Consider the following 26448-nt stretch of genomic DNA (forward strand, 5'->3'; position numbering starts at 1 on the left):
CGATAGTTTTACATAGCGTTTGATACTCAATTTTTTTATCTGATGACTGACAGCCAGCCACCTCCTGACGATCCAGCTCAGAGACGTTTACCAGACGCTCTTATCTCCGCAATTAAGGGTAAGACAACTTCTTTATCTAAACTTTACCGTACTGAATGGTCTATTTTCAATCAGATTAAACCTATTCATAAATTTTCAGGAAAAAGTTTAGGTGTAACTTTTATTCTTGGGTTTGAGGCCGTGGGAGCTTATTTTAAACCAGACTTTGAACTTATCTAAAAAATGCAGACTATTCTGGTAAAGGAGGAAAAAGAAGGATTTGCCGATATCAAACGTTTGGCCAGACAGGTACATCAGGCTCTGACAGTCGGCAAATTAAGGCAATTCCTTAAACAAGCAAAGAAGAGAGCGCAGAATCTACGAAGGGGCTGAAAACGCGCTACTAGCCAAATATAAAATCAGTGCTGCAGCACACAAACAAAACAGCATTTTTCAGGGCAACCACATCCTCCCAAAATAGTACTACCATTATTTCTCTCATCAAAATTACTTGAAAGTTTTTTTGAAGACACTTACGAACTGTGGATGATTATATTTTGCCCACCCTATACCGATATAGATACTATGGAATACCAAACTGCAAATTCTTCATCCCCGGATATAGGTGACTAAATTGTCCCCACCGATCCAAGATTTTGGCCAGACAGTTACAAATTAACTATTTTATTTTACTGAAATGTTGTTCATGTCTGTATTTATCTGTTCATGCAGATGTTGGATTACATGTAACAATTACAAATTGAATCGATTCGTTCCAAGAAGCATATTAGACAGAGCAGCCAAATCACCTGGTAAATATTGTTAGTGCTTGCTGAATTGATAGTAAAAGAGTCAGTATTTATGTTCATCAGCTGGATACGTATACGTACAAGATGGCATATAAATGAAAAAAGAGAAAAACGATCTTACAATATACGTTTGTAAAGGTTACATTCTTCATGCCGTTTATGTATTGAAAATTGAAATGATTTGTAGAGTCCCAAATTAATACCAGGAGCAGGAGTAGATCGTGCTTACTGTGGACGATGCAGTCAACAAATTTGGTTCATGGTGTTTGTTGGATTGATGGAAAGAGTCAGTACCGGTATGTATGTTCATCAGCTGGTGGTCACGGTGCATGCCAACGAATTGAAATGTTTATATATCTGAAGCTGTGTTACTTTTTGTCTTTGAAGGCAGATAGGTAATTTATCATAAAGTAGATTTTTGTTTTTGAATCAATGTATTATTTGTTCATATGACAAATGGTGGCATAGAGTTTCTAGTGATAGAAAGAGAGTCAGTATTTATGTTGACCAGCTGGTGACTACAATCGTAAAACATAATGAATTGTCGGCAAATTCCGAATTGTTTGATGATGATGGTACACACTTAAACATCAGAGGCACCGCTCAGCTGGTCTATGACATCAAAAATAAAATCAGACAAAGATTGATACCAAATGAAAACAGAAGTGCAGGCAAGTATCAGTTCAGAGAGCAGTACAGAAACGGCCGCAGTGTGAACCAAAATAATCATCGTCGAACAGGAGGATATTCGTCCAAAACTGTCTACCAAACAGAGTGCCCTCAGCAGCTCAGGAAGACGCTTACTTTGAACGCCGAGAAATCGCATAACGATGAGAACGCTATGTTTTCCAAATTCATGAAATTCATAAACCTTATGAACTCATTTTAAATAACTGTTATCATGGAGCCCATGGCTGGGGCAGAAGTACGATGGACGTACATTCTTTTGGATAAATTAGGTATTTTCTTTTTTGTTGTTGTTGCTTTGCTCTCTTCTCCCAAGTTTAATACCAAACAAATACCAATTGTTTTAAATTTGATTGTTGTTGTTTTTTCTCCCTCTCCTTTACTTGGAGGTGCCAAACAAACTTGTTTCGTTGATTTTATTTCTCTAATCTGATTATTTTTAACCAAACGAATACTTATTGTTTCAAATTTAATTAACTGTTTTACTAGTACATTATATTTTCCAGCCCTGTTACCCCCTTGCTAACTTTTATTTCCTTCAGTATACTAAGTGTGTAGTATTTTTGTGTAGTTCTTTTTTTTTTTTTTTTTTTTTTATATATATATATATATATTTTTATTATTGTATTTTTTCGCTTGCTGGAAAATGTCCAACTTCAAAATAGGTAGTTGGAATATCAATGGGTTGAATAGCAGTAAGCTGTCAAATGCTGATTTTATTAATTACACCTCTTCCCTAGACTTGGTTTGTTTCCAAGAAACGTGGCTTAGCAGTAACAGTAGTGTTAGATTAGAAAACAGCCTAGATTCATATGAGGTGATACGTCAAGACAGAAATCTTGGTCGCTCAAAAAAACAAAGAGGGGGTGTCGCTGTTCTATTTAAAAGTAAATACAAACAGTACATTACTCATATTTCTGGCAATACAGCACATTTTATTTGGTGTAAGATTGACAAAACAATCTGTGCTACTAATAATGATTTATACATTGGTTGTATTTACATCCCACCTGAGAACTCATTCCTTTATAAGAACAAGAATGTTGATCTGTTTAGTTATCTGGAAAAAGATATTTTACAATTTTCATCCAAAGGTGATGTTCTTCTCGTAGGGGATTTCAATGCTAGAATTGGTAGCCTTGATGATAGAATTGATGATAGCAGAAATTTGCATCTACCCTTACCATCCTACTATATTAATGACAATTTTGGCAACAGAAATACTATGGATGTTAATTCATCATGCTGTATTAACAAATTTGGTAAAAAATTAATTCAGTTGTGTATTGATTGCAACCTCATCATTCTGAATGGTAGAACTATTGGTGACTCTGCAGGAAAATACACATGTCACACTCCCCGGGGTAGCAGTACAATCGATTACGGGATAACTTCAAAGAACTTATGTGACTCATTACAATATTTTAAAGTAGTCGATTTGTCTCATTTATCAGACCACTGTGCTTTAACTTTATCTATGAAGTTTAATGTTAACATGTGTCTAAATGAAAATAATAAAAGCAATGATAAATTAGATCCTTTACCATCAAAATATATGTGGAATGACCAGGCTAAGGACAATTATCAAACAAACCTTGAAAAGTTAAATAATAATGAAATTAAGAATTTTATGAGCAAACCTTATAGCATTTATGAGTCAGAAACTGCAGTCACAGATTTTGAAAATTTAATTACAAATATTGCAGACAAATGTCTAAAGAAAATTACTCCTAAACTTAAAAAAAATAAACGCAAAAGTAAACAAAAAAACTGGTTTGACCAGGATTGTTGGTCCCTTCGTAAGGAGTTAAGGAGCCTATCACGTTTATTACAAAAGTATCCTCAAGATCCATATATCCGAGGGAAATTCTTTCAAACCCGTAAACAGTATAAAAAATTAATCAAACATAAAAGTAATCAGAAAATGATTGCACAACTCAAAGAATTGGAAAATTCTAAATCAGACACATCTAAATTTTGGAAGATTCTTCGTGAAATGAATGGCGAGAACCCCAGTAATAATAACGGGAATGTTCAACCTGGTGATTGGTTGGTTTACTTTAAGACCCTACTTAATACTGATAGCAGTACATCAAACTCTGAGATTGCGAATGAACTGGAGAATAGTGAAAAGAGTGCAAGTAGCAACCCCTATTTAGACAGACCAATCTTAAAAAATGAAATAACTAAAGCCATTAGACTTCTTAAAAGTAACAAGGCTTCGGCAGAAGATAGAATTTGCAATGAATTGTTAAAATACGGTGAACATCACTTATTAGATGCAATACATAAACTCTTTAATATTGTTTATAGTTCAAATAACTATCCACATTCTTGGAGCACTGGCCTGTTGGTACCAATCCACAAATCTGGGTCGAAAAATAACCCGGCCAACTACAGGGGAATTGCCATCTCTAGCTGTCTTGGCAAGTTATTCAATAGTATTCTAAATATTAGGCTGACATCATTTTTAGACTCTAATAACATTCTTTCCAGTCGACAGTTCGGATTCAGGCATGATTGTCGAACTACAGACAATCTTTTCATACTAAAAACCCTGGTAAATAAATATCTCTACAGTGGTAAGTCAGAGTGCGCCAATAAACAAAATAACACAAATATTAAAAAATCAAAAAAATTATATGCCTGCTTTATTGACCTTAGAAAGGCCTTTGACAGTGTCTGGCATGATGGTCTATTCAAAAAATTAATCAAATATGGTATAACTGGAAAAATGTATAAAACTATCAAAAACATGTACAGTAAAGTAAAATATAAAGAATGTAAAGAAGGCTTAACAAAACAATTTCAGTCCAATATTGGTGTTAAACAGGGATGTAATCTTAGTCCAACTCTCTTCAATCTTTTTTTAAATGACCTGCCCACTATTTTCAATCCTAATACCTGTGATCCTCCTTATTTAGAAAACTCGCATGTCAGCTGTCTACTCTATGCCGATGATATTGTGATACTTTCTAAAACTAAACAGGGATTACAGACATGTCTTGATAGTTTGGCATTGTATGCTAAAACGTGGAAGCTCTCTGTCAACACTGACAAAACCAAAATTTTAATTTTCAATAAATCAAACAGACGTTTGAATAATGATACATTTTTTCTTGGAGGTATCGAACTTGATACAGTTAAATCTTATAACTATCTGGGACTAGTCATTAGTGCCAATGGTAAATTTAAGGATGGCCTAAAAAACCTTAAACGTAAGGCTCAAAAAGCTCTGTTTTCAATGAAAGCAAAGCTTGGCTCAATACAAAACATAAGTATAAAAGTTTCAATTTCCCTTTTTGACAAACTCATCAGACCTATCCTCATTTATGGTTGTGATGTTTGGGGTGATGAGTTCTCCACTAAATCACCTATTGAAGACGTTCAATTAAGTTATTGTCGGTATCTACTGGGGGTGTCACAACACACACCAATTATGGCCATGTATAGCGAGTTAGGCAGATACCCCCTAGACGTATTTATAAAAAAACAAATAATTAAATATTACAGTCGGGCCATGAATTCTAATAATGCGTTACTCAAGGAAGCTTTTGTGGTTAACCAAAGCATTAAAAGTAAATGGTATCTAGAAGTGACATCATTATTAAACAATATCCAACTATATCATTCAGTTAACAACGGTGATAAACTAACCTCGGCACAAATGAAACAAATTGATTTAGGCATCAAGGATTTATTTCTAACAAGATGGAAAGGTGAGGTCTATAATGATAACCGCACCAAAGCAAATGAGAAAAACAAACTAAGAACATATCGGCTAATCAAATCAGATTTAAAACTTGAGCCATATTTAGTCAAGCTAAAAAACTTTGAACTGCGTAGTGTGCTTACCAAATTCCGTCTTAGTGACCATAGTCTCAAAATTGAAATGGGTCGTCATAAAAAAATCCCACTAAACAACAGGGTTTGTGACATGTGTAACAAAGGTCTAATTGAGGATGAAATGCATTTTCTGCTGGAATGCAACAAATATAATGAGTTGCGTGCCAAACTGTTCAATAAAGCTAAGGATATGATCCTAGCATTTGAAAATAAACCTGCAGAGAAAAAATTCATGGAATTGTTACAGAATGAAAACATTATTATACCAGTAGCACAGTTCATAAGTAAAAGCTTTGAAGTCAGGAAGCAGGGTCTTACTTGACATCTTAATGCCTGCTGTCAATTTTGTAATTTTATATTAGATTGTATTTTAGAGATTTTGTTTTATTTAGTAATTTAGTGATTGTATTTGTTATTTGTTTTTTAGTATATTGTGTTTTTGTTTTGTTTTTTATATATATATATTTCTCCTTGTACTTTGTGACCATTTTCTTTCCCTCCGGGGATTGTGTAAGAGTCAATAAGTAAATAAATAAAACATTTAATCAGGTGTTAAAACTAACGAAGTAATATTTCCATATCCATATTTTTCACAAGATCTTGTATGTATTAACAAAATATGTTTTTTGAAAGGTTACATTTTTTATGCCGTGTGACTATAGAGCTTACTTTAATTCTATCAAGACTGGATTACATTTCACGATTTAAAATTGAGATGATTCAAAATAACACCAGAAGCATATCAGACCGTGCTTACTGTGGACGACGCAGTCAACATATCTGGTTACGTTGTTTGTTGGATTGATAAAAAAAGTCAGTATGTATGTTCATCAGTTGGTGGTCACGTTTCAAATTAATGAATTGGAATGTTTTCATATCTGAAACTGTGTTTATGAACATATTTTAGAAAATCGGTTACAAAATTTACCACGAAGTACATGATTGTTTTAATCAATGCATTGTTCGTTCTCATGACCCTGTCTGCATTAGAAGCTGACGGATTTGTTCAAGCAGTTTATGGCGGACTTAAGACGTGTAGTGTTAAATTACTTACTAGAAGATTTCGGGATGACTCGTTTCATAATATATGTACTTGGTTAATAACAACAATGATTTGATAATTTGTGATTATAGAGTTGCTGACAAACGTACATTCAAGTGATGTCAAAATGAAAAATTGCCAATATTGGGAAGGTTTATTACTGAAGAGGAAGCCATCAAAGGACGGTTTCTGTATACCATCTCGTATGTATCATGGTTTTTATGTGCAAGTACTGTGTTCGTGTGTGTAATATTCACAAATGATAAGACTGTTCAAATAATAAAATCATCAGATATGCTGAAATCAAAATGACTGAATTGTTTTAGTTGCTTTTATTGGCACTCGTTTGGAACTTATGCTGAATAATTGTAGGAAAGACAAGAGTGTGTACAAAAACGGGATTGATTATAGAAGTGACAAGTATGGGCCTGAGGCACTAAACAGTTTATGTAACTATATACATTTGTTTGTAGTTAACTCGGGCCGAGAATGCCCAGTGAATTCTTCTTTTTACATGCAAGGTACGTGTGCAACAATAGCCAATCATCATTTAGATTGGCATGTGATTATGTAGTGCCACATTTCGTTCTTTCAGCCCAGCGAGTCGTGCAGTTGACATGGTAAATCTAAGTTGTCCACATTTAGTATATACGGCCTCATCAGATGGGCTTTTTAACACCCAAGATATGAGTGTTATTGATCATTCGACTTACAAGGTAAGCTATATTTTTGTAGCAATATTCATCCATCCTATATACAAGACCATCTTTATCTAAACTTTACCGTACTGAATTGTATATTCCCAATCGGATTAAATCTATTCATAAATTGTCTTCATCAGAAACAAGTTTAGTTGTTCAAAAAAAACAACTGTTATTCCTGGTTTGAAGCAGCCTATGGCATTTTTACAAAAGTGGGAGTTTATTTCAAACCATGCCTATGAACAATACAAGAAATTGCTCGACATCAATTTACCATCTCGCCTTTAAAATGTCCAGATCATTTCTGGTAAAGGAGGAGAAAGAAGCATTTGCTGATATCAAACGGTTTGGTCAGAGAAGAACATCAGGCTCTGGCAGTCAACATATTAAAGCAATTCCTCAAACAAACAACGATATAAATATAAAAGCCTTGCTTCAGCACACAAACAAAACAGCTTTTTTCAAGGCCATCACATTCTCTCAAAAGCGAACTACCATTATTACTATTGATTCTGTCCATACACCCATTAAAACAAAATACAATAGACACTTCTCCCATATCAAGATGCAAACGAATAAAGAAATGCAATGGAAAAGTAGCTAGAAGTATACGTTTGGTCGATCAAGCTCAGTTGATTTCTGATTTTATTCAGAATTTTTCGAATAAAATTTTAACCCCAATAGAGGTCATTGCCCTTGGCAAATGACTCAAATTATTACAAAGCTAACCAACCACACTTTGCTCAGAGGAAAATGCGTATCCAATATTAAATCCGAAATAAACAATCTCAACAAAAACCTTTCAAAATGAAATCAACATTGAACCGATCAAACTCACGTAAGTGTAGCTTATACAAGTATCTGCACATACCCTATATCGACATATCAAGTAAGTCTATACCAAGTATTGTTTTATTTTGACTAATAACTCGCAAGATGTTAACAAAAATTATTTAAATATTCAAATGAGCCCATTATTAAATTGAAAATCAATATTGCATAGCACAAATCTTATATTGATAGAAAAAAGTAAGTCTATACCAACTTTGGTTTCATTTGAACAAAGTTCACAAGATATTAAAAATAATTCAAATTAATTATTAAATATGCAAATGAGCTCATTAATTGATTTCTTGATTTACTCTGTCTGTGTACCAAGTATCAGCAAAATCGGTCCAGGCATTTCCGAGGAAGGAACACGCCCAAAAAACTGGATTTTACCATTTAAAATGGCCACCAGAGAGCCATATTTGATCAAATCAGGAAATAAATTCATGTGAATATGTGTCTTTGTATCTAGTATCATTGAAATCAATCAAGGCATCTCAAGGCAGAAATATCAATGGACAGACAAAAGCCATGATTAACAATCAAAATGGCTGCCAGCCGGCCACATTTGATCATTTCAAAAAACAAAAAAAAAAAACGTGGTCCCTTTGTAACAAGTCTCAACAAAATCGGTCAAGCCATCTCCGAGAAATGACGATGGACATACAAGAACTGAATTTTGGCATTAAAAATGGCCGCCAGTCGGCCATATTTCAACGAATGGGAAAATAATTGATGTGCACATGTATGGTTGACCACTGTGTCTTTGTACCAAGTTTCAAAAAAAAATCGGTCCAGCCATCTCTGAGTAATCACTCCGGACGGATTGACAAAGACAAAACTACAGCTGATCATAGTTCCTGGGCTCCCTGTGCTCGTAACCATGGATGTCGTATCAATGTATACTAATACTGTATACAAAGAAGCAACTGCCAATGCAATACATTCGAACATCACACTCGGAGGCAATGCTGAGTATCGACAATGAGTATGTAGAGCAAAAAGCTGTATGTGTATTATCGTTGTGTGTAATTTTGTGTTAAATAATGTACAAGGGATAAAAAAAAATCATTTTCTAATATCGGGGATGCAATGTATGATGCAAGTATACAAGTTTCCTCCTCGGGGGGGCGGGCTGTTCGTGGTTTTGGTGTTCTATAATGCCTTGATGGACTGCAGTAGTGAAATGAAACAGATACCGGACAGCAATTGAAACAATATGCTGACAACAGGTACAACCTGAGAATCTTTACTAAATGCGAATTTACAACCAAACCCAAGTTCAGCAAAACGTATCAAACTGACATCAAAGCTATAACAAGTGTAGTATAAATGGCCGATGTGATTGACGTATCGCCGAAAGATCCCGACAGGTACCGAAGTTCCCACTCTCCATCATCCAGGAACTGAGATCGTCTGATCTGAACCTGGAGAACGAGCGTATGCCTTGGCACAGTCCCTCAACACCCGGTTGGGAAACGTTAATACTTCTTTTGTCTCAATGCGTGTTTCGCCTTCGCGAAATTGTTTATTCGTTAATCCGACGACCGAGTGTGAGCGCGAGCCTACTTAGCTATTAACATAAAATTAGCATAGGGTATGACATCATTTTTACCCAGAAGCCTTTTTGATTCACTGCTACGCATGCGTATGCACTTTGTTTTGATTTTGATTTCAACGTGAGAGACGATAGTTATTTTAACGAGATGTGGGAGGATTTTGTAAATTTAGACGACAGTGACATCGATTGGAATGATATATTGGAAGAAGAACCAGATTATGTTGCTGCCGAGTACATGAAAGGAGACGTTGACAAATCTGAGTCGGAGGCATCGTCGCACTCGCAGCCATCCACGACGATCGCAATGACTTCTGTCAGGGCCGCTAAAAATCTTTCTAATATAGTTTATGAATGTCCCACATGCACTAAGCAATATAAAAGTGCGAGTGGTTTTCGAGGGCATGTGAAGACCATCCACAATCAAGACCTAAAAGGTATGTACCATCATTCATGTCTAAAACACTGTCTTACTTTTACGATTACGTCTCTGTATAATTGTGAGGGGGGTGTGTTATTTTTCATACTGCCGGAATCAAAGATGTACAGAAATCGGCATTCATGTTCCTGGTTTTGCTTGTTGTTTTATTTTGGAATCGTAATCTCCAAAGTAGTGTCACAGGTTCAGACGACAGTGTTAACTTTTTAGTTCAGAGACTCTCACTTCATTGTGTTCAAAATTGGTGTGAATGACAGACAATGCCCATAAGAGCAGTTGTCTGTGGTTCAGTCTAGTCACAGTCCCTCAACTTGAGGGACTGTGGTCTAGTGTTAATTACCTGAGTCTGAGGCATTTCCTTTCTCAGGGAGGGTTTGTGAGTTAATATTGTCTTAATTATTTCATGTATTATTGGTGAATGATGAATTGATTATTAAATATAGTGTGTCTTTTTATTGCAGCTTCTAAATACAAGTGCCAAGTTGGAAAATTACACAAAACTGATATAACACCACAACAAAATTCTGGTAAGTTTGTTGATTTATTATCTCCCAAGTTTATAGTTCACATCACAGTCCCATCACAGTTGAGGGACTGTGTTCACATTCACCCATATTTTAATTTAATTTTATTGCTTTGTTAACCAGAACAAGAAATGTTTGCAATTTATGATTCTATTCAAGTTGTGCAAATTAGAACTAGTGTGGATCAGTCATAGACATGAAAATTAATTTGCTAATTATGTGATTGAAATCATACACAGCAAAATAGAATTTGATAACGCTGCCTTATGAAAGTTGTTTATTTACTTTGTCTTTTCACTCAGACAAGCCACAGTCTACAGACAAAGCTACATCAAGTCAGAGACAAGATTCAATTGGACACTATAAAAGAAAATCATCAATTGATTTGGATGAAAAACATAAATGTTTGTGGTTTTCTTACAAATGTCAACAATAGGTCGTAACAAAAAATGTTTTATTTTTTAGGGTTTTATGAGGCTAAAAGGAAGCAGACGTTCAATGATGTACGTGAAAATATGCAACACTATGTCCTGAAGGTGTTAGAGTGTGTAGCGTGTGACGAAAATTTAAATTTTGAAGCCAGTATCCAGGGAAAAAAAGTTTCAACAGCTGCTGGTATGATTGCCAAAGAAATGGGGAAAGGGGAGACACTGGATATGGATTTTGTCACAACACTATCCAAAGAAATATGGAATGTACTGACATCAGGTGACACAATGAAAACGTATTCATCCCATAATGAAGAGGTATGGCATTCTTTTCACAACATGTGGATAGATGACCGGCTCACTAAGGCAATGTCTGTCAACCTTGACAGAATCCTCAGTTCTAACACTGACAAGCGAACCATTTTTTTGCTCACAAAAATGGTACTTTTCAGACTGATAAAAATGGTAAGAATTGAGTGTGCCATGATTGAGGGCGAAGCCACTGCAAGCACAGAGTTCACATTAAGTGACAAGGAGAAAGAAGCCCTGAGATATTTTGCAGGCTATATCCCTCACAAGCTCAAGAGAAAACTGCAGCGAAATGAAGCAAAAAACCATGAACTGTTAAATTTATTGGATGCCATGAAAGAAGAAAAGGAGCATCAGAAAGGTGGATGCATGTCGCAGACAAAGGGATGGCTCCATAAAAAAGACAGGGGTGGGCTCTTTCATCTGACAGACTCCACATTTCTTTTTTTCGAAGAGGTGGAATCTGTGTGTAAGCGGCATCTCAGTGTTGCCAAGGTTACTGATAGTAATGGGAGAAATATTCATGACCCAATTTTAAAAGAGGTCAAATCGTGTAGACGAGTACAGGTTTTATGGTCATGTGTGACCAAAAACGGAGATGATGATGATGTATCATCATCCCTAGCTATGATGCTTGTAAAACTGTACATCCAGGTCAGATGCTTTTCATTTAGTAAGAGTGTAGTTGAACTTTTCAAGACATCACACAACCAACATGTCAAAGGATCCAAGGGACTCAGAAAGTCTTTGAAATGAACATTATTTAAAATAGACATACAATGCATAACATTTTTTTAAAGCTTTAAAACTTTATTAACAATAACACTTACTTTAAAAATTTACATTGCCTCTTTATATTTCCATGTACATACAAGTTATTAAAAAACACTAACATCATTTAATGTGTGTTTGTATGTTATTTATTCCCTAATTAGAGGAAACAAATTGTAAAATCATGATGGGTTCCTATTGAGTACACAGTCATTGCTCTAACACATTTTCTCCACATTTGAATAGTAGTCAACGCTGAGCTATGCTAAATAAAGTGGGAGGAATAAGCTACACGCCAGTTCGACATCTTTTTTGCAGGGGTGTAGTGTCAATTACTTCTTCCACTGCACGCTTACACTGACCAGTAATGCCGGTGATACACTGGAGATGATGAGATTTCTGTAACCTTATGGCATTCTCTTGGTATCCAAAGGCTTGTACTGTGGGGTCATTATTTGCCCCTCCACGATGTCTATGCTTGCTGAAGTGGGCCTCTAATGGATCCTGGCACAGTTTCTCACTCAGGACATACTCTACACCATGGTTCAAAAGATATTTCGTAACCTCAACGAAAGATTTAACTGCGAAAGACAAAGGTGAAAATGGCATTGTTTGTAGACAGTAATTTAGTTCCTTGAGTATCAACAACATTCATGATCAGTGTATTTTAATTTAATTCTGATTTGGGATTAAGCAGAAACTAAATTGTTTTGCCATAACCCAACCTACCCACAAATTAGTTGAAAAATTGCATCTCTATATAGATTACTATAACACCATTCTATCAATAGTATAACCACCTTTGTAGTTTAGTAGTGCAAACTTACCTGACATCTGCAACCCCTCTAGCGTTTGTCGACTGAGAAGCATAGCAGCTCGTTGTGATGCTGTGAACTGTCCTGGCCTTCTTGCAACTCTATCTTGCCACTCAGTGAAATAATTTAGAAAATCAAGTTCAAGCCACTAAAAAAAATATTGAATACAGGAAATTAGTTTGTAATAATAAATCAACATGCATTACTAGGAACTATAGCCACCATCTACAACCCCCCCCCCCCCTCAATTTTGACCCATTTGATAAAAAATAAACAAGTAATTATTGAACAAATGTGGCACAAGAATTTTAGCGAAAAAAATTTGGTACAGAAAAAGGTTAAAAGTATGATGTCTTCACAATTATTCAATAACTTACTGATAATCTTGGATCATCCGGATTTGTATAGGGTGCCAGGTTAGGTATACGTTTCCTTAGATGTTCCTCCTTGCATCGCACATTTAAGCAGTCAAAAAAGTTGTCCATATACATTACAAACTTAGCAGTTTCCCCTGCTTCTGGTGGACCAAATCTTTGAATAGCATGGGACACTGTTTCACTTAGAACCTGCGAGATGCATACAAAAGGCAACAAAGTTTAACAAGTTTAGCATATATTACATAACTGTCAACTTTTATTCAATGTTGTTGACTTTTTGATTTTGTGCAAAAATAGGAAAAGTGTCTTTAAAAAACATACCTGAGCTGCAAGGTTAACTCTCATAATTGAAAAAGATGTTAAATTGATATGCTCATATCCAATCTTGTGTAACAAGTGAATGTCCCTGGTTCGATCATCCATTATCAACTCTGAAAGATGCCTCCATAATATTGGATTACCATTCTGTGAAAACAAGGATTATAAAAAACATCTTATTAGGAATTAAGTAGACCGTCCAACTTTTAATTAAATATTAGGTGGTCTATGATTTAATCAAATTTATCAAATGGAAAGGTATATACTATATTAAATATGCACATACCCATAGACTTCTGGTTTTCCGATGTGCCTCAGAATTGGCCCAGCAGTTCCTGGTAGTCTTTATTAAGTGGGGTACATCAGACACAAAATAAATGAATCTTTCATCATCACTCCATAAATTTCTAGTCTTGAACACCACCACATCCCGCGGAGCACCTTTTACTCTATGCATACGGTAGAACTTCCGGTTCCATGACGCTCCATCACTGGTGGACACCATTACTTTTAGGTTACATGTGACTTCCAACCCAGGGTTCTCCCCAGGGCTTTTTAGCGCCGAGGTCCGCGGCGCTATACCTGTGAATCTCGGCGCTTCACTTGGGACCTCGGCGCTATGTGTTCCCACCTCGGCGCTTGATTTCATATTTGACATGCCAATATCAGATGTGAAAAAGCTTTGTTCGCCACGCCGGTCGGCCCCGACCGTCACTCAAAATTAGTGACCACCACGGAAATGCTTCCGACGAGGACTATTGTCAGATTGTTGGTATAATTACGTACCGACCGACACGCATCCTGCCAGTCGTGGATTATAATTTATAAACAATAGACCTAGTCGCACGATACGTAGCACCTAGTCAAATTTGTGGAATTAGCACCTCTTTGTTTGTAAGTAAATACTTTCTGCGATAGACACAGTCTTTAGATTGAAAGCTAAAATTATTTCAAAATCAATTCCACCTCGATATAACATGGTCAAATCAGAGTTCACGATCAGTTCACGCTACTCAATAAAAAAACGTGTTTATTGCGTGATTTGGTAAAATACATTTGAACTGTTATCATTGCAAATCATGTAAAAACTCTTCTTTCAAGACCTAATTTACCTTATAAAAATTGCAAATCACCTCTTTCGAAAGCTGTCATGCAGTTTTCAATTGAAATCGATGCCAACACATCGTGCTACGACATCGCTTTACTTCCGCAATGTAATTTTTATGATCACTACCATTCGGAAAACTTCGGGTTCTACCGGCATTACCATGCGGCATTTTGATTGGTTAATGGAATTCTTGATCCATCGGGTCAAAGGACACATGCTAATGTTTCACAAACATCATGGCGGGTCTGTTTTTTTTTTTACCGAAGCGATCAAGTGATCAAAAATAATCGCTCCCGATAAAAATAAGTCGGATTTTACTTACATTTCATATAAAAAAAAAAAGAAGTAAAATTTGTTGAGGAATTATTGCTATAACTGGTGTATAACATGGCCAAGTAAGTTATGTCACGTCGTAACTTTGATGATCGTTTTGAAGCTTTATTTGTTCGCTCATTACTGTAATTGTAAACGTTTTAGAAGTTGATGGTACGAATAATAAATTACAACAATACGTCAATTAATTACGTGATCGATTTTTTGAAGGAGAATGTTTTTGGAGTGAATAAAATTATGAGATTCGTGAACATAAATCTGGCTTAACGTTTTGAATGCGTTTCCTTCAACGTTTTACAAAACAATTAAATTGCAACAATAATGCATTTGTATTTCGAGAATGTTTCAAACTCTTCTAAATTGTGAAACATAATGTGTTGATTCCATTAAAAAAAAATATTTGCCCTGTGACTGAGCTCACTAATATTCATAATTGTAAATAAGTTCTGTTAATCAATGAAGGAAAGATATGTAAATGATATGCAAATTATTATGCAAATTAGCCCCGGCGCTATGCATTTTTTCTGGGGAGAACCCTGCCAACCAGGTGATCGTATCCCATATTATTGGATACAAATTGTCAGACTTGCAACCATCAGTGGGAAAGTAGCCCAGGCTCATTTGTAAACTAGATGCTAATCCTCTTACCATTAGCACCAAGACATGACTGGCAGGTCCTAGACCTTTATTCTTCTCTATGTGACAGCCATTCTCTAGCTTCATCAGCTCCTCATTTATATCACCCAAGTTGGTGAAGCCAATCAGTTCCCCAGTGTTCTTATCATAGACGAGATCTTGCTTAACCTTCATTTCATCATGAAGTAGTACTACATATTTATTTGACTCTGATGACCCAAGACACTCAATTTCTGAAATAAGTTCCTTCAACACTGGTTGACTAATTCCTGGTTTGGGCTTAATGTAATTTGAGTAGTCTGTTAAAGTTCTTTGACTAGGCAGTTTCACGAAACCGGAACTCCTGAGTGCTTCATAGGCAGAAGACGACTTAAATTTCAAAAACAAGCACCAACGTATTATTGTGGGATGCCATCGCATTTGTCGACTGTCTGAACACCTAGCATGTCTTAATTGTTCCTCCCAAAACAAATGCTGGAAACTGTCCTCTGGGTACACTTTCTGCACATCATGATTGTTTTCCTCCATTATAGCTTTAAAGTCCAGTGTTCTCCACAATCCAAAATAGCTGGTGGGCGGCCTAATTAGCATAAATTTGCATATTAATTTGCATGTCATTTACATACATCTTTCTAGCATTTATGTCATGAAATGCAATACACACTAAGTTATTTACTATTATCTTTTTAATTTAATTGAAACATGTTACATTTTTTTGAAATACAAACAGATTGGTCACTATTAATATTTACGAAATGCAAAAAGTTTGAAATCGGTGATTTATACGTTCGCAAATTATTCTGCGTTCAAGAAATGCAATTCGAGTAACCAAGAGCAAGTACGAGTTATAATGTAGAAAATATACGAGGTGATTTGTTCCCGACGCCAAAACGGACGATTTGTCAAAATAAAACTCATAACATTTTTTATTTGTGGCATCAGTACTCGCCCGTGCCGACGGACGGTAAGATGCATTTACGCATGTACGGTCACGATACGTTGCGTTTTCACACGTTGTTTTTGGATTCAAGAAAAATGCTAGCAATCGGCAAAATAAAAGAATCTGCTATGTTCTCGAAAGATTAGACATAAAAAATGGATAAATGAAAAAAAGTACGTGGAAAAGATAACTAAAATATTACTCAATTACAAATACTCGCGGTAAACTAATCCGGCAGCCATGTTTGATGTTTATTACCGCTTTCCGAATTCAGTACACGAACACCCAGAATGCGCTGCTCCCCTATGCAACTTAGATACTAAATCGTTACAGCGCCAACACCGGTGGGTGGCCGACGGTCGTTGAATGGGGTAGGCCAAAAGGTCACCAGTTTGCCTTCTCCATGCTGTTTTCACGATGAAAATCGAGCGAACGTTGTAAATACGGCTAGAATTTTAATTTTTGTTGGACTTTACATGCAATATGCTAATATATTTGTTTATTTTCTCTGCATATACATTTTGTTCATATTTAATTCTTTCTTTCGTGATTGGAAGACGATTATTAAAAATACAGCTGTAAATTGAAACCACTGTAGTTGCGTATCGTGAGCAATAAGTGGCAACAATGTCGGGCGACGATGAATTCAGGCGATTGACACATTGCCATGAATACACTTGATAACTGCTTGTAGACTTCCAGTGGTCATTGTTTATGTTTGGACTCTTGAAACAATAGCAAAATAAAGGGTTGGGCAACTACTCTTTTGTTTAGGCTTGGGAAGAACAATGCAAGCTTTTTACAAATAACTTCAGCTGGACGTACGTTGGTGGGCGGGTGTTGAGAGTTACTAGGCGGCCGTAAAACTTGATGGGCGGGCCGCCCACCTAAAACCCCTTGTGGAGAACACTGAAGTCGCTCTGTAATGTCCCATCAATTGCAATCCCTTCAGATGAAACAAGTTGTTTCACAGTTCTGCTCAAGGACCGCTTTAAAGCCATCTTCTCTTTCTGTAGATTCGATGCTCTTTCCCTCAGTTCTGTGGGACTAAGGAATCTAAGGTTCACTTTACTGTCTGAACTGGTTTTCTCTCCTTCTTGGCTTTTTCTTCTTGCTACCATAGCTCTTAAATTGTTTCTGTAAGCTGAACATTTAGAACATCTTTTCTTCTCTGTAATGAGATGACATTCAACTGTTCGTATTGTGGCATGGTAGATGTTACCTTCTTTTGTTTTTGCATTGTAATCATCTTCTAAATAAGCTGAAACATCTTTCTCCCCTGACAAGGAAGTGGCCTTCACAATTTCCCCACCTTTACCTCGAACTAGATCAATATATGATTGATCAAAGTTTCCTGGGCACATCTTGCATTTCACAGCCTCACTAATAAGAGTTGTGACCATGTCAACATCAGTAACTGCAGAAGATATGCCTTCAAAGATGGAATGGTTTTTGGGGATGTATCGCCCATGAAGCTTCACTTGCCATGTTAAATCTTCCCCCACCATAACGCATCTGGAAACTGTTGACTCATCCCCGATAAACTCTATCTGGCTGAATCTGATTTCTGTTGGCGACTTTAGAACAGACCAATTAGATGGCAATGTCACAAGACCAACATGTTTCTGTAGATCTGATATGTTGGAAATGCAGGTACTAGTATGTTCCTGTAAATTAACAATATTTTGAATATTAGTTATGTGTTGAACCCACGCTTAGCAGGGATTCAGAAGGTAAATGCTGAATTAAAATTAAAAAATGCCTCAAGATTTTTTACATGAAATGTCAGGTGAAAATACGATGAATGACAATATACAATTCCCATGTCCACAGTTCCTCAACAAACTGTGTCATGTCCTGCACTAACTGGATTTAAAGACAAATGACTCAAATTGTTACTAGTGTTCACTTGGCAAGATCTCGGGGTTATAGCTCATTGAGCATAGCTATTCAACTGGTTGAATTATTAATGAACAAGCACTGGTTATATGTGGCATGTATTCGGCCATGTACAACATTATTAAAAATATGAAATATAAATACATGTAGTAACTTATCAAAATTGAAATAAAAAAATATTTACCTCTGCCTTTAACTGTTTAGATAGCTTCCTTTTCTCATGCACCTTTGCATAGTATCCTTTCGGGCGTTTCCATTTATTTAATTTGTATGGCATACTGGCAAACTTTGTATGGCTTCACCACTGATACCAGATTTCTAATCACTGCTATAACAATTACAAACACGATCTAAGTTTGATCTGAAAAAAACAAATTGAGAATTAACACAACAATAATAAAAACAGCATTGGGCACTTTTTTGAACTTCAACCTTAATATTAATTCTAATAAAATAGTAGTTGAAGTCGGAAAAGTGTGTTTGGGAGGGTTGCTAAATTCAGATACTCGCACCATAACATCGACTATGGTCGTTCGAAACGCCATCTTGAAATAACATCAACAAATTTTGTATGGTATAAATTCACAGTGATTTTCTGACAAGAATATCGGAATACGACAACACCAAAATGATTCAGTTATTTCTAACATATATATCGATGGTCATCAAAAATCTTAGGCATCAATATTTAAAAAAAAAACTTTGAACAGTCGTTTTCTTCGAGCGGTACTCGACCAACATCTTGCTTCGTGGTGAATACAAGTATCTACGGGGCAAAACTAACGGTAAAATAGCCGACTGAAATGAACCCCTTAATGCTGCGTCTACACAAAATAATCTATATTGGGGAACAATTTAAATATCAAACTACATAAATATGATGAATTTGGTCGTTTTACCGATAGGAACGCATTTTCACAGGGTTGAAACTTTTTGTACAGTGTCGCCATGACACGCCACTCTGCAATGACCGGTGGTGACTGTGACGGTCTGAAATTGAAATCTCGATTTTTTAAATTAATTCAATGAATATACCTTTTAAATTACACGTACCTTATCAGAAAGTCTTTACGAGTACTATTACACGCGTATCTAGGAATATTTTCGGAATAAACTGTATAAAACAGCACAAGTTTCACTGGAGCAGAACGGAAGACAATTCAAATTCAGAAAGACGCCGTGATGCTATGACGTCATCGGCTTCACTCCACAAGCATAACGCGCACTGTTACCAGCGGTCGGGGGATTAACACCTTAGAACAATAGCGTTTCCCAACCGGGTGTTGAGGGACTGTGGCCTTGGCTACCGTGTCTTCGCTAGATTCACTCAGATGATCCACTTGACGTGTGTTTATACCCACTAAAAGACAACTAAAGAAAGGTAAGACTCTGCCTCCACTTTTCACTGAAGATTTTTCTCACGGCGAAGCAAATTCCAAATAGTATGCAGCACTACGGACACCGCGAATTATTCTCCACGGTGACCACCGAACTCGGCCAGATTTCTACTCGGCCAATGACCGATCACGGCCAGTGACCGTACTCGGCCAGCATATGTGCATAAGGGTGTCAATGATGCAACAGCGAGCGCTGTATTACAGACTGTCAGTCATATCACAACAAAATATAAAAAATGTATGGGCGTCAAAGGGTGTCGATTTCAGTGATGCCTATCGTGCTTTGTTAATAAAAAAAGGGATGTCGATTTCAGTGACGAAACAGCCAGCGCTGTGTCTTTTGTCATATCACAGTAAAATGTAAAAAAAAATAGACGGTCGCCGCCGATGTGATGTCTGTGATTCAATGTAATGTCTGTGTTTTTCCTTTGAAAAGAAAATTTGCGTCACTGAAATCGACAATGTTCAGCCAATGTTGAAATCAACAACATGTCGGAGAACCAGTAGCGTTTGTGTGTGTGTGTTTGTAAACTTGCGTTGTTGAAATCGACAACAAAATAGTCACGGGAATTGGCGACTGGCCGAGTTGTGCATTTTTTTCCTGGCCGAGTTGAAATCTGGCCGAGTTCGGTTGTATTCATTTTCCACACACCTCACACAAGTCCGGATCGCGATCAGTCTGTTTCTCCGCACTGAATAATAACAACAGCGTCCACGGCGTTTGGTTGATTTCACAATATTCCGTCCTCCTGTATGCGATCCGTCTATCCCGCTAGTTCTGACCTAGGGGTTATTGAAGTGTTCTCAGCCAATCTCTGAACACGAATCACGTCGTTTTAGTATGACCTTGCACAGATCACACATGTGCCGTTTCCTACCAGGTTCGCCATGACCACGTGACAGAAAATATTACCACAATGTAACAAATGTCCCGCCTTTCCTAAACACACAACAATCCGATTATGGCCGAGACCATTTATAAAACCAGGGGTGTCGCTATAACATGAAAGGTAGTACAGCATCTTCACTAACATAATGTGGCAAAAACTCTCCTAACCTCAAAACAAAAAGCAAAGAAGGGACTTTTGCCCACAGTTACTAGAAAAAAACTATGGGTGTGACATACAGTAAAAACGTACATGCCTATACATCCAGTGGCTGTAAAGATGCTTTCAAAGTTATGGTGATAGCGGTACTTAATATATATATGTAGACACAATCTGTGTAAAAATGGATTTAGAAATGTATGAATAAGTAAGGAAACACAGTTGCATTTTATTTCTATGAGTGCTATTTGAAATGATGTGGATTCTGTACCAGAATGAATAACAGTCGCCAGTATTTAATTTCAGCTGCACTGTCACTTGCAAGACTACCCGGTATACATAATTTGTATATCAACGTGGAATATATGTCATTGAACTGGTGTAAAAATAGTCATATACTTGTGTTAAAATTATATTCAAAGTTGTACAGCATCAGTACAACTTGTTGTCAAGATCCCACTCATTTTAACGTTGATAATAATTGCAGTTATAAATTAACATACACTACAAATGAAATCAATTTGCAATGAGTAGTACAGGATTTTATAATTTAAAGCGCGGTGGTCGTCGCGCAGCGCGTGTTCGTATTTCATAGAAATAAACAATGCGTTGTATATGTCGAAATGAGTCCCATATCGAACAGGAAGGGGCACGACGACCACCGCCCTTTAACTTTGATCTGACAGTTCCAGTGCTTTTACATGACTTCAACAAATAATACCATTTTGATAACAACATTATTTCAATTGAATGATAGTGTGTTACCTCATCAATTACATGTTTACCAAAAACATTCACTGAATAATAAATAATTACACAGGACACAAAATAGGATATAAACACACGCACAGTGTACGAGAAAATTGATAACTGAATCATACTGTCTCAAAATGACCTGTATAAAACAAGGCCCACAATGACTAGATTTGAATACACAAACTAAATCCTGTACATCATAAACAATGCATAGTAACACAGTTAGGGGATTAAAGTTATAATCACAAATAATAATTCTGAGAGACAACACCCAATGTTACTGGCTTTTCCTGAGTATCATAATTTCCAAAGTAACATCTTTCCTGGCACATGGACAATTGTATAGAGTTCAATCATGATGCATGACCCAAGTTCGTTTGTTACCTGATTATGTGTGTAAAAATGGAAATGTATTGAAACTGACAACAGAACAGTTTGCCCTAAAATGATGACATCATAAGTGGGATACAATATGATTTGACTGGAATGACCCACACATCAGAGCGTTTATGGACAAATAAGTGGTTGCAAACTACCAATGCGATGTTGGGTATATATGCACTTCTATTGGGAATACGCATCTAATATACACTAAATGGTAGTTATTTTTATCTACTGTAAAATACTATTTTATTATTTATGCTGCAAAGGTTTTTTGGGTATTTTGTATGGAATTTATTTACACTGATTTTTGATGAGTTGAATATGAAATATAGGAAAAAAGTTATATTCGCTAGATTTTATTTTCACTGAACCTTCCCTTCAGCTAAAATAGCAAAAATTAATTGCAAGCGAAAATAAAGTATTTTACAGTATTTTGAATATTTTAATTAATATTTTAATGAAACAAATTTATTTTTGTATTACAGGTCTAATGCCCAAATCCTATGAATGACTTATCTCACAGATAAGAAGTGAAAGTATATTTGTATTTTTATATTGAAGACTGCATTGACAATATATTATTTTGTAATTGCTTTATCACAAATTGAACCTTTTGACCCAAAATAAAGACTCTCTTCTCAGTAAACTTGTATTTTATTTCAGTGTACATTTTTTGATTGACTGAAAATTGAGATTGTTTACTGTTTTGATTTTTGAAATTAATATAAACTAATTTGTATAAAAAAAATCTAGTACTTAGAAGTACTTAGAAATAATGACAGAGTTGGGGGAATTACAATTTTTATTCAAATTGTCTTCAATCTAATATTTTCATTGCATTTCAAAAAACGTTGTGTAATATATATGGTAATAGTTTTATTTGTTTTTATATGTTCCCTTCAATTGTATTTAAATTATGTCTGGTAAATGATGGTGAACAATAAAATACTTGTATACAAATACTTGACACAAAATCCTATAGGATTCCTACAATCTTGACAAAATCTTATAGGATTCCTATAGGACAAATTCCAATAGGATTCCTAAAATATTTTTAAACAGATTCTTATAGGAAAACATCAGCCCTCCAAGTTTAATTTTTTTCCTAGTGGCCATTCGCCACCAAGTTCAAATTGTTGGTGGCCAGCTGGGAAATTTAGTAGCCAAGTACAAAATTGTAGGTCACCAGAAATTATGTTTTACAAATACGTGAACTACATAGAAACATCAATTATGTTTAAATTTAGGTATTTATTCAAGCATATGATACTAAATCATATATTATGATGAATTAAATTGTCAATCTCACAGCAATTCATTTACAATCAGGCCATCCAGTATATTGAATTCTTCTTGGTCTCAGGCCTGTTGCCATCCATCTTCTGGGTCAAAATCGGCAATGGTATCCTAATTAGATGTTCCAGGCTTTCTGCATTTCTACATTCGATTTTCCTTCTTGTCGTAATTTAACCACGAAAATGTCTTGGCTCAATGAACTTTATATTTTCTATTACCACTATCTTGATCTGGACATCGCGACTCGGCAGCAGACGCACTGGCAGACTGCATATTCCCTATGTGGTACATGGCTCGGACTTGCGAAATACGCTGCGATGGTACATCGTTTTATGACTACCGACTTGTTTCGTTCATAACAAATATGGTGGATAACGTAATACGTATATGCACAGTGTTGGATTGTGGGAGAAACTGCGCCACCAAGAGCTGAAAAGCTGTACAGTCTGTTTTATATTACGGAAAGTTTAGTCGCCGGCCATATTATTCTTAGTTTGCCAAATGGCAACCTATATATTTTTTGAATCGCCATTCATTAAATTTAATCGTCATGGCGACCAAAATGGTCGCAATCTGGAGGACTGAACATGTGTCAAAATATAGGAATCCTATAGGACACTTTTGTAAGGGTGTTGTGTCGAAGGGTTGACTGTGCTGCAGATGGCTTGTCAAACTTGGTCACCCATTGTTTTTGTTTTGTTTTTTATGAGTTGCTGGAATGGTTTCAGCGAGTGGCACACCCAGATCATCCACGACATCATTTTCCTCCAAAAAAAATCCAGGCATTCATCAGTTTTCAAAAAAACGTTCTCAGAAAGATGATCTTCTCTTTGATTAATGCAGCTGCTGATGTACTTGTATGGATAAGAAAACTGTGTAATTTTTGATAAACCTTATTCATTGCCAATATATGGCCTTCTTACTCCGCAATTCACCAAAATGGGCTACTAGTAGTAACCAATTTTGAAAATAAACCTAAAACCTTGGCCCCTGTCAAAACTACTTAATTAAAATTATTGGTAATACTTTTTCGGTGAAAATAAACAATTTGCCCAATTAAAAAAGTTATATTAAATCCCCTGAAAACGAACAAATGGCACAAACTTGTTTTTGGCCTCACAGAATTTGTTGAATTCCCTATAGCAACCACTTTTTTAATCCGCTCCTCTGGCAAAACATCTGCAGCAAGCTCTCAGTAGCTGAAGCGTCTCTGATTCACTTTTATTTGCGGTGGTACCAATAAGCTGGCACTACCAATCAGCGTTGCTGTATAATAAATTTGAAGATCCAGGGGTCATCACAGATTAAAACAATGGCGGCATGTAGGCTTTGCACTGATTCACCCGGAGTCAAGAACAGAAGATCTATGTTCGTTGACACGTTTTCAATTGGTTGAAAATTGTTTGTGGACAAGTGAATGAAGACTACGGAATGTTTAAATATTTGTGCAAACCGTGTTTTAGTAAACTGACCAAAACTGTCGAAACAGATAACATGTCGACTTGTCTGATCCGTTCTTCATTGCAATTAACACATCATTTTCCTTAGAAACAGCACCTAATTTTTTTCTTTTTCTTTTGATTTCTATATTCAACTGAGCTAGCGCCACGATTTTACCAAACATTATGTGGTTTCTATTGTGAGTTCTGATTGGGTAAATCAAAAGAGCCCAAGTGAATCTTATAATCGTTTGAAATATAGGAAATCTGCAATGGTTAATGTTGAGGCTTCGGCCGAATACATGGTCCTTGGCTGGCGAAGATGGTTTAAAGCCAGCGTGGGACTGCCACAGATGTAGATCTCGCGGGTAGTTTTTATAAAACACTCACCTCTGTACTTCTGACCAGGTTTCTCTGGAGGCAAATCGCTTGACGCAAGGGGGACTAATCTCTCAGATACAACACTGTATATCCCGAAGAAGACATTGGAATGAGACTCGTATTTGTTTTAGTGGATACTATACCCTATATAGCATGTATTCCCCACTGTCTTTTAATTTGGAATAAGCGGATTCTAATTTATCTGTCACGTACGCGTAGTCACCATCTTTATTAAACTCTATGTTCTTCAAACCCAGACCAGCTAATTGCAACTCGTCATTCTCCAGTGTTGACGGAGCCAGTGGCAATTTGTGGTCTTTCTCAGCCAGACAGCAGAATCTATGCGCCCACGTAGGAGGGTATACGAACCTGGCAAAAGTTTCTCCCTTCAGTTTCTTCCTGTCGCCTCCGAATCTTCTATTTTGCTGTTGTCTTCTTTTCATGCTCTCGCCCTGTGGAAACGAAAACAACGTGGATAGTTCAGCACGTTCGGTTACACGATCAGTTGATCGCATGTCAGGCGGCGGTATTGACTGAATAACTGCAACTGCATCATCATCTTGGCCTTGTTCTTCTGTCACAGTCCCGGTGTTGGTGTTATTATTACCCAATAAATTCTGGGCAATTGTTGGATGACGCCTTGCTCTTTAACTAACTAAGTAACTGCCAATCCGATGAAGTGCCTCTAGAATTTTCCCCATTATGTGTTTACTGATTACGTACAGTACCCCTGGGCAAGCTACAACGAGTCCCTCAAATGCGAGATGCTCAAAATCAGTGATCACATTGTAATCTAAATTACAAAATGTAATAATATATGACTTTAATTTTGACATGGACCCCACTCTATCAGACTAGAGTAATTCATTTGAAATACTAGTATTCTATTATCTTAAAATAGCTTGACTGATTGATTTTATATTGTTTTCTCATAATGCATACATGCAAACAGCATAAATATGTCAGCTGACTGACTGTTTGATTCATACTTACTCCTTGTTGTAGTGGTTCATTCTCATCATCATAATCGGATAATGCAATATCTTCGTTTATGTCATTGTCGGCTCTACCTACATTAACATTCTGCTCGTACATTAATTCATACAGATACCATCTGCCTTAATTGATTTCCAATAATTAACTCAAAATTGATATGTAATTGGACTGGATATTGTAAATTATGAGGTCTACACCATAGTTGTATTACCTGTTAAACTTATTTGAATGTACAGTAGTAAAATGAGCCATGAATTTTATTCAGTATTTATGATACCCGATTCATTTTTTATTTGGAATACTAGTACATAAAATCCGTATATCCATCATAGTTTTAAATCTTGCT

General features: G+C 36.2%; 3 protein-coding genes and 1 long non-coding RNA gene across 4 annotated transcripts; 3 read left to right on the top strand and 1 right to left on the bottom strand.

Annotated features, from left to right (window-relative positions):
* Positions 1-282: 282 nt before the first annotated feature.
* LOC146733635 (uncharacterized) lies at positions 283-6673 on the top strand. Its single transcript, XM_085491499.1, has 4 exons — positions 283-348; positions 1036-1144; positions 2276-4117; positions 6516-6673. Exons 1-4 carry the CDS (start codon positions 283-285, stop codon positions 6671-6673), a joined length of 2175 nt encoding a protein of 724 aa, XP_085347625.1.
* A 2985-nt stretch (positions 6674-9658) lies between these two features.
* On the top strand, positions 9659-11966 carry LOC144345913 (uncharacterized). Its single transcript, XM_085491500.1, has 4 exons — positions 9659-9947; positions 10411-10476; positions 10776-10907; positions 10939-11966. The coding sequence occupies exons 1-4, from the start codon at positions 9659-9661 to the stop codon at positions 11964-11966; spliced, it is 1515 nt and encodes a 504-aa protein (XP_085347626.1).
* Positions 11967-16236: 4270 nt separating this feature from the next.
* Positions 16237-20347, bottom strand: LOC144361541 (uncharacterized). The gene is made up of 3 exons (XM_085491726.1): positions 19461-20347; positions 18592-18768; positions 16237-18175 (listed from the first exon to the last, which is right to left on the bottom strand). Exons 2-3 carry the CDS (start codon positions 18682-18684, stop codon positions 17396-17398), a joined length of 873 nt encoding a protein of 290 aa, XP_085347852.1. The 5' UTR covers positions 18685-18768; positions 19461-20347; the 3' UTR covers positions 16237-17395.
* LOC146733636 (uncharacterized) lies at positions 19699-22636 on the top strand. Its single transcript, XR_014926746.1, has 2 exons — positions 19699-19788; positions 22476-22636. It is a non-coding gene; the product is annotated as an uncharacterized LOC146733636 (long non-coding RNA).
* Positions 22637-26448: the final 3812 nt, after the last annotated feature.

The sequence above is a fragment of the Saccoglossus kowalevskii genome, chromosome 16, assembly GCF_978046115.1.
Source record: "Saccoglossus kowalevskii chromosome 16, keSacKowa6.1, whole genome shotgun sequence".
NCBI classification, from domain to species: domain Eukaryota; kingdom Metazoa; phylum Hemichordata; class Enteropneusta; family Harrimaniidae; genus Saccoglossus; species Saccoglossus kowalevskii.